This window comes from Lutjanus erythropterus, chromosome 21 (genome assembly GCF_056507025.1).
Source record: "Lutjanus erythropterus isolate fLutEry1 chromosome 21, fLutEry1.hap2, whole genome shotgun sequence".
Lineage (NCBI taxonomy): Eukaryota > Metazoa > Chordata > Actinopteri > Lutjaniformes > Lutjanidae > Lutjanus > Lutjanus erythropterus.
Window position 1 is genome coordinate 17,416,611 of NC_139337.1, and position 9,889 is coordinate 17,426,499.

Below are 9,889 nucleotides of genomic sequence, written 5' to 3' on the forward strand. Positions count from 1 at the left end.
TGCATAAACCATGTAACCATCAATTACACTGATGTTTTGGACAACATTTTCTGCTCTTACTCGAGGAACTACATCTACAGAATGACTAATGAGCAGTCTTTTTTTTTTTTTACCTCAACCTGCTTCTTGTTGACAGTGAATGAAGCAGCAGGTTGAAATATGTGTCACATAGCCAATACGTTTGTGTGTTATGAAAGGAAAAAAAAAGATGACAGTTATAAAACGAGGAGTAAATCCAACAGCAGAATCCCTTAGCTTGCACCGTCAAGTGTGTCAGTCAGGCCGTCCGCCTCGCTGAAGGATGCAGTGACAGGGGATGAGATGGCAGCCTGCCTGAAGCTCTGACTGTGGAACTTAATATCTCAACCTCATGACACATCCAAGGATAAGCTAGGATCCCTCCAAGGTCCAGCTGATGTCAGGTCTTCTCGTGGAAACGCGCATGGAGGAGCGGGATTGTGGGAAGGATGGGAATGTGTCCTTGGATTAGGGAGCATTCTTGGTCTGTGAAAGAGGGAAATTTGAGCAGTGGAAAACCACAGAAGACTTCAAAATCACAGTGACTTTGACACTGAAAAGTTGAATTGGAACATTATAAACAGCTAATAAACAAGTATGACAACTTTTCAAAAAGACTAGGGGCATTTGTAACATGTTTTTCACATTTTCCCTCATAACTCATAGAATTTATTAATTATACAGCTGATATGTTTTCACTAATACGGACAAGATAATTGCCTCCTTGGTGAGTCATTGGGAGCAACTGTAACACTAAAACCACAACAGATTTCAATGATTTGCAAATCCTTTTTGATTTATATTCAATTGAATACACTACAAAAAGCGAACATTTATCGTGTGTCCCTGAACACACGATAAATGTGTCCCTGAACACACCACTGTATCTCAAATACAAGCACACCTCAAAGTAATCACATTTCTGCTGTAGTATGTAATAATACAGTAATATATTATAGTATGGTTAATTAATATTTTTGTTATGGTTCAAATTCTCTTACAGGTCAGGCATCGAATACATTCAAGGTTTATTTTGTATTTTTGCAGTGGTAACAGATTTTTATATTTGAAATGAAGTACTATCACTTTTCAGATTACTTAAATATGTTAATTTTGTTGCTCACATTGGGCCATGTAGCTCAGGATAGCAACACCTGTATTAGCATAGTTTGTCCGTGTTCATTTTTAACCTATAACCCAGAGATAAAATTGATATAAGTTTAAATTTGCAGTCATCTAAACTCTGAGCAGCAGAAGGAGAGAAAATCTACTTAGCCACTGCTCCGGCTCGTCTCTGTCTGGAGCAATTAAGTGTGTTACAACCGCCCTTGATTACAATTGCCCCCAGTCTCCCCCTATCTATTCTAAGACTAATAAAGTGAGATTGAACCAGCATGTTGGAATAAATGACACATGGTAGTGTGTAATTTATTTGTGGGAACTGTTGGGGTAAAGTAGAGCATTTAGCCCAGTGCAGAGTACAGTAGTCCCCCTTTTGTGACCCTGGCATGGCCAGCTCCCAAAATCAAGCATGCATCTCAGCTGCAGTTAGGTAATTCTTGGCAGAGTCTTGCTATTGTCATAAAAAATCTAAATTTCACACATGTTATGTGGAGTAATAGCTATCAGGGACCTGGGATTTTCTGGGAATATGTTGAGAAAGTGAAGGGGGGTTCCTGTAAGTGCTGTACGAACACAGAACTCTCAGTTTATTCAGAGAAATTATGCTCCCAGCCCGCCAAACTCCTTACAGTTTTCCCAAAGCTTGTTTTTTCAATATAGTTTGCAATGTGCTCACTTTTACTTTGTGATGTTTGCTAATCTCAACAGATATTCTGTCTGAAGAGTTAGGTTTGGTACAGAAAATACTTCATTCTCAGAAACTTTCCAGGCAGTGTGGTATCTCTGCAAACACACTTTGCAACCCTGTAGCTTCAGAGGCCCGGAGCAATCTCAGTCTCTTCTTCTCTTTTCCGCCTCTGTTAGCTCTTGATCTCAGTGTTCACTAAAAAAATCTGCTACCCTGCCTGATCTCTATCAGTTGATGGTTTCAGGAATGCTTGGAGGCCACAAAAACAAATGCAAAAAAAAACTGCCAAGATGCACCAGCATAAGAAATGTCTGTGATACTATGGGAATGAGGATGGTGCCTCCTTGCCTCTTGCCACACCCTTGTCATGCCAACGCTCCAGATGTCATGGGAACCAGTAACAGCTGGGACTGGTGCTCGCAGGCTGCGTGTGAAAAGCTGCTCCATCTGCAGAAACCCAATCCCTCTGTGAAACCAGCAAGGGATTATGCACTTTTGATAAGGTCCTCAAGACATTTCTATTACCAAAACACATCTGTGGAAGTGGCAAACTAAGGAAATGTTTACTATGTATGTGCATTTCTAAATGTTGCAGTAGGGTGTGTATTATTATCAGGGAAGTTATGCCCTCATGAAATATAAAACATCAGACTCTCTACACTATAAAAAAAGGTAATTTTAAGCTAACCGTCTTCACTAACTTTTTGAGTTTTCAATCAAACTCAACCTCTCAAGTTTTGAAATAAAATTCAAATGTATTAAGTTGTTGACACTGGGCTGTGAAGCTGGTTTAGGTGCTTGAAAATAAAATGGTTGCAAATGAAAATATTAAATTGTTAACCATTAGTCACTTTCACTTTAATGAGTTTACTCAACAGTTTTTGAAGTACAATTTGGGTTTGGGTTTCTAAAACTCAAACATTAAAGTTTCATTCATTCGTTCAAGTAAGAAGAAAAGAAAATTATCTCAACAAAACGTTATTAGTTACTAAAGAGTTTGAGTTAGTTGCCTTGATTTTTCTTAATAGCATACATTTTGCAATTTTATTACACCTCCAACTTGATTTACCAATAAATAGTCATCGATTTCCATGGATTCATGAAATCATCAAGTTGCAGATGAGCATCTTAAGTCTTTAACAGTATACACAAGGAGACAGGGTTGTGATCTGACTGAGGTCATGGTGGTTTGGAGGGAAAGGGGGAGGAGAAATGCTCAGAAAAAAAACTGTACAGATGCCAAGTCGTGGACACTTAAATTAGAGGAGCAGCTAAGCAGGAGGCATGTTTCAGTTTTAGAGAGAGCTGCAATTTTCAGACTTGGCCTGAAGTTGCAGCATTGTCAAGTGTTGACACTTCTGGGAGAAATAAGTTGCAGGGTTACCAAATGGGAATTTAAACGTGATGAAAGTCTGCTGACTTCCAACGTTGTGTCGATTAAATCTTATCAAGCTGAGAATCTAGATTTCCGGTCACTGCTGTCCCTGAGGTGCCTTCGAGGCACAGGTGGAGCAGCCATGTCCACTGGCTCTGCTGCGAGTGATGCTGAGGACTACGAGACATGTCACAGGAGGACCTGCTACAATCCCAGCCGTTATTCTGATGAGGAGCTGGAGGATGACTGCGTGGAGGAGGCGATCAAGCGTGAGCGCAAACCGTCCAAGACGCACCACCAGAGGGAGGCGCGCCAGACGCAGAGGAACGCGGCCAATGCCAGGGAGAGGGCGCGCATGAGAGTGCTGAGCAAAGCTTTCTCCAGACTGAAAACCAGCCTGCCCTGGGTACCAGCGGACACAAAACTGTCCAAACTGGACACGCTTCGACTCGCTTCCAGCTACATCTCTCACCTGAGACAGCTGCTGCAGGATGACCGCTTCGAGAGCCGCTTTGCGCATCCGGTTAACCTGGTATGAACATATACAGCTGTGCAAAAAAGGATGTTCAGATATGAGAACAAGTTTTCAAGCATAAATATCTCAGTTTGTGCTTTTAAAAACTGCATCAACAAATCTTTTCAATATCCTATCTGTTTGACTTTTGTTTAGTTTAGTTTATGTTTTTAATTATTTGTAAAACTGGGAAAATTGTGTTGGATGTGCTTCTTTATACTGTTAAACCTGCTGTCTTTTGCTTTAACAGACATGGCCATTTATGATGACAGGGCGGTCAGAGGACAGCCAAGACATCTCATCCACTGTAAGACTGTGTGGAGCAACAGCATAGGACTCCCCTCTGCAAACACCAGCTTTGGTTCTTCAGGAGTCTGCGGACGATATGAAATGTTGACTCAGTCTCCTACATGTCCTGGACAGTGACTTTGAACTCAACTTTAATGGTCTATGGAGTGGACTGTGTGTTTCAGAGCATGTCATTTAGAACAGTAAAGACTAGGGCTGCAACTGGCTCATTTGTCGTTAATTTCTCAATTAATCAATTAATTGTTTGGTCTCAAAAATGTCAGAAAATTCTGAAAAAATGTCAATTAGTGAATTCCAAAAGCCAAACTCACATTCTAAAACGTTTTGTTTTGTCCACAGCCCACAGATATTCAGTTTACGGCCATCAACTTGACAGGGAAACAGAAGAAAATAGCCTGTATGGCTAAATCTTCCACATTTACATGATTGGACTTAAGTGGTCATGTTAAGCACTGTCCATTCTTAAATAAAATAAACATAAACATAAAATATTCATATTTAAGAAGCTTAAAACTGATTAATCAATCGAAACAAAATAATTTTGATTAATTTGATAGTTGACAACTAATCGATTAATTGATTGTTGCAGCTTTATTAAAGACAGTACTCAAAGTTTGTTTTCAGATATATATTGTTTGTGTGCATGTTTGCTGTAATTAGTAGCTATTATGGCATGTTTACACTGTGTGTAAGATCATTTATATTGGATTTTAAGTCTGGATTTGGATTTTACAAATTTCAGTCCCACGTGTTTGTTATTTTATCAACTATTGAACAGTGTTACAAATATCACAGATGATGACAAAGACTTATCGATGTACAGTTTGGGGAACTCTGCCTGTAGGAAGTAACACAGAAGTCTATTTAGTATTATTATCTGTATAGAATCAGGTGCATTTAATAAAATCACCTTGACTCAGATTACTGCCATGTTAATTTGACTTGACTTCACTGATCACCAAGTCAAAATGTGCATCAGGATTCTTCTATATTGTAGATCAGCAGGAGTTTTCATTTCACTCAAACCCTGGATGCCTGTGGTATCATGTTTATGTTATTTGATACCATAGATACTTAACAATTGAGCGAACCTAATTTTGCTGTTTGATATAACTTCAGACTACAATAAATATATTAAAAAAGGTCTGTCCAAAGGCATTTATTGTTTCTGACTCTTGAAAAGTGGGGAAAAAGTAAAATTCGACAATACATACAAAAATACAAAAGAATTTTCTATGTGATCTCTATTTGATAACTAATGTAATAACTGATATCAAATTATAATAATCAGCAACCAATTAATAATAATAATCAGAACTCATAATAATCCCCGTAGATTTAGCAGCATTTCATTGTGTGTTTATTTCATGTAATGAAACTAACAGACTGTCATGTGACCTGCACAGTGAGCAAATCATGAATGTTGGTGATTTAAATGGTATGTCTGTAGCTGATGTATCCAGCTGTGGCCACTAGCTGCAGCTGTGAAAAGCAGCTGTGAAATGTGTGTATTTTTGCCACCAGAAGTGTATCACTTGTACCCACGTAGAAGTATAGACACTTGTTTTAAAAAGACTCTGGTAAAAGTAGAAGCACTTATTTAACTTCTTTACTCATGTAAAAGTGGAAAAAGTAAAAAGTTGCACTCTGAAGGACATTTCTAGCAGCTGTTTCTGTGCAAAATTAACTGAACTTCATATTTTCTCTATAGTCAAGCCTCCTGTCTGTGTTTTATCTTGTTATGTCTTATGTCATTTTCATCTTGTTACGCCTGTTACATCTTTATCTTGTCCTGTCTTGTTATGTTTTTGTCTTGTTACATCTTTTACTTTAGTTTCATCTCATTATTTCATCTCATTATGTTGTTTTGTCTTGTTATGACATATTCATCACGTTGAATCTTTTACAGTATTTTTGCCAGGTTGTGTATTGTTGGTTTCATTGTGTTGTCTTGTTTTTGTCTTGTTATGTCTTTTACGTAATTTTTGTCTTGTTAAATCTTCTAGTTGTTTTTGTCTTTTTGTGTTGTTTTTGCATTAAAAAACTAAAGTAACATGCCCGTTTTGAAAAAGTAATGAGTAGAAAGTACAGATGTTAAAATGTGGACAGTAAAAGTAAAACCTTGTCAGAAAAAGCAATACTCAAGTAATGTACAAATACCTGAAAAATCTACTTAGGTCTTTTCCATCTCTGGTCAACCGACACATAACACACTTGTAGAAATATTCAGAAAACAGTCAGTATATTGAGTTGTATATTTCTGGACAGACTTTTATCTGTTGTTCGTTTTTCTTTGCTGAAAATGGAGTGTGTAACAAAGCAGATGCAACTGTATCTTTGCCATGAAGCTTTTTGAGTGGGCAATCCTCTACCCACCACACACACACACACACACACACACACACACACACACACACACACACACATCTTATCTGCCAGCAGGACTGCAGAGATCTTGAGCCATGTCATCAGACACAGTGCAGTTGTTCATATTTCAGTCAAAACAAAAAAAAACTTCACAAAGCATTGGTCAAAAGTTCAGGGAGAACAGAACCAGTCCACCACCCCTTTAACTCAGGAAAACCTACACACATGCTCCTAAACATCCACACTTCGACACACACACACAGAGAGAGGGGGAGAAGTTGACAGTGATCTCTTAATCTGGTCCTTTTATATTCAGTTAAACCCCAGAATGATGTGAGTACAGATGGATGGAGATCCAGGGTCTGGGGAGACAGACTGACAAACATGAAGAAAGAGACGAAGAGAGGAGACAGAGGAAGAGTTTTCATCAGGTTCATGTAGAGTCGCAGCTGTTGGCGTGTTGGTGAGTTTCCCAGAACTCTGAACTGCTCTCCTGGGACAAACCAGCCACTCTTGTTGGACCCGCACAGCTAATGAGCTGCCTTCTCACACTCAGCCTGCCTCCGCTCTCGCACCATCAGCTTCAAATGTGGCACCAAACGGAAAGCAACTTGTAAATGTCTGACGTGCATCTTTGACTGCACCGAAAATGAGGTGCCATTAATCAAAACACGGCCTGTCAACAAAATGATGACGGTTGGGACTGGCTTACACGCAGTGAGCTGATCTCAGTTCTCAGTATTTCAAAAAATAAATCAATTAATACGCTGGCTGGGGCGACAAAGACACTGAGATGAAAACTGTGGCTGGAGCAGGTTTCATTTAAACTCCAGCAGGTTGTAATGTTACACGAGTGGCATCTAGTGGTGAGAAGTGTGAACACAGAGCAGGAAACATGGTGCTTCACATACAGCTGAACAAAAACAACTTAGTGAATGTGTCTAAACCAGCATCACTGTTTATGAGACCCATAAAAATGTAAATGCATTTTTACTTAAAACCAAAAACAAACAATTTTAAGATTTATTTTTCTGTCTCATTTTCTTAATATTAGTGCGTACTAATGCAGATTGTTATGTACTGTACTTCAAGACACTCACACAAGAAAAAGTACATCAGCAACAAATGGAATGGTTTTACACAATTTCTAGTTTTATACAAAAAATAAATAAATATAAAAATTTCAAGAAAGTTTCAAGAACCAATGGTCTTGGAACTTAGTGCAGGATGAAATTAATGTATAGTTAGAACGAAAAAGAAGTGCTTTGTAAATAAATAGAATGACATTTGTAGAGACGCCTGTCCTGAGTTTATTAGTAATTATCACTTTAATTATAATTTTGCCTTAAACAAGAAAAAAAAAAGCCTGCAAATCAATTGAAATGACGCTGTTTTCACTAAAAATTGTTCTGTTGTATTCAAAGATACTAACAGTAGGAAATTCCTACAACAAGAAAAACTACACTGACAACAAGTGGAGTGATTTTACAAAACTGGCAGAATTTCTACTTGTTTTGAGATTTTGAACTTAATGCAGTAAATCTTGCCTCTTTGTTTCTACAAGAAGGTTTAAAGAAATTCAAAGCCTTAAACACAAATCATGACTATGTTCTCTGAAGGACACAGGTTACAGTTTGTAGCCTCTAACATGTTCAATACAAAATTATGATTTTCTAGAACCATGAGTCTTTCTGTCCAGCAGAGGTCAGCATATCTTCACAATGATCAACACAGTCACAACAAAATGTGACACTCTCTGCTTGCTCTCTTTGCACTGAACTGGAATTGAATGTCTCAACATTACATTCTATTTTCTTTCTTTTTTTTTTTTTTGCCTCCAGACATTTTCACCAAAAATCACTTGTTCAGTTAATGTTTATTTTAAAATAAATGACAGCACAACATTATATTGAACTTTTTGCTTGTCACACAGAAATCTTGTCTTGTTTAGTTATCATTATTTTCTTGTCTCTGTTTTGCAAAGTTTTAAGATATTAATTCAGTTCAGGCCAGCACATTGCTTTGATATAAAATTGCATCGTCAGCCATCAAGCTTCAGCACAGTCCAACTTTTTTTTTTTTTTTTTTTTGGTCTGACTGAAACATTTTTCGTTTGTAGAAGAATTTCCATGAACAGGAAGGAACTATAGGTCCAAAGCCAACATCGGGGGTTCAGTGAGGCTGCCTTTGTAGCTGCCCCAAAAGCACTAAGTTTAGGCCTTGCAGCCTGCAGGAATCCAGCCTGGACCCTTTGAGCTTCCCAAACCCACTTTCAGCATGTTTGTTATTTAATATCCAGTCACTCAATACCACTAATGAGAAAGGGGATATGTAAATCCCAAACTATTTCAATCACGTTTGCCTAATGTATACACTTCCCCACGGGGAGATTAGTTCCTCTGCTGCGTCCAGGCTTTGTTTAGAGAAAATACATTCTTTCCAGGTATGAAAATGTTGACCTCTGAACCTACAACTGTCATCCTATAAGCAGCAATTGGGCTATTCTTTTCTAAAAATTGCTTTAATTACGATCATTGCAGTGGGTTTGTAGTGCAACATGGACGTTGTGTTTTTGAGAACCAGCTCTATACACACTGACTATACGTGAACTCAGAGTTGGCTGATGGGAACATCTCTGGGAATGTGCCCATGAACTGAGGAACCAGACATTTAAAGATACTTGCAACAGATCCAAAGCAGGACTTGGACTGCAGATTGTGGTGAAAGAAAGTGTTTGTCTTGTTGAAGGTCACTGATACTGACACATTTTGTGCATCTGGATAAGCATTTATACACATTTTATTTTGCCATTTCATTTTTGTCAAGCATTCTGTGAATGTTACAAAGGTTGAAACTTGGATATTTTACATTTTTGCTGGGGCAGTTCACCTCAAAAAGACACTTCACAAAACTCAGCAATAGTGTCTCTTTCTATAAATCATGACCTGGTTGCTCAAGACAGTCCACAGACCTTGTGAGCACCATGAGATGTAAACATTAATGGCTTCCTCCTCGAGCTGTAACCTCCCATGCATGAGTAGATGCACATGTCCTTCTGTGTGGTGATGTGGTTGGTTTAGTCCAGGAGGAACAAAGAAGTTCCTACATGAAACTCCTCACAACAACGTCTGAGTAACCAAGTCATGATTGACATTGCTGTTTAATTTTTCAAATGTATTTTTTGGCACTTTAAGTTCCACAAGCTGAGGGCCAGCTAGTTCTATTATACACCAAAGTATGCAGACATCTCTATGGCTGGTATCTCCAAAACTCAACACAAAAACTATCCAGAAGGATAAATAGCACTACAGGTAAGTGGAAACACATGTATTTTTGATTTCAGCCTAAACTGTCCCTTTAAAGAGCACGATCATATCAGTGTAAATCCCAAGTCAAGCATTAAATAAAGCTCCCAAAATCAAATGTCATGCTGTTTTGTCCAGGATATTGTTAATTTGTTGTTCATGTATGTATGCATATGCCCGCCGGTGCATAA

At 38.3% G+C, this 9,889-nt stretch overlaps 1 protein-coding gene across 1 annotated transcript; it reads left to right on the forward strand.

The window, feature by feature from the left end:
* Positions 1-3,104: 3,104 nt before the first annotated feature.
* On the forward strand, positions 3,105-4,388 carry msc (musculin (activated B-cell factor-1)). The gene is made up of 2 exons (XM_084747269.1): positions 3,105-3,735; positions 3,968-4,388. The coding sequence occupies exons 1-2, from the start codon at positions 3,346-3,348 to the stop codon at positions 4,049-4,051; spliced, it is 474 nt and encodes a 157-aa protein (XP_084603395.1). The 5' UTR covers positions 3,105-3,345; the 3' UTR covers positions 4,052-4,388.
* The last annotated feature ends 5,501 nt before the right edge of the window (positions 4,389-9,889 follow it).

Coding starts and splice junctions, on each gene's coding strand:
- msc (XM_084747269.1), top strand. CDS start 3,346: ATGTCCACTGGCTCTGCTGCGAGTGATGCTGAGGACTACGAGACATGT. Junction 3,736..3,967: donor TTGCGCATCCGGTTAACCTG/GTATGAACATAT, acceptor TTGCTTTAACAG/ACATGGCCATTTATGATGAC.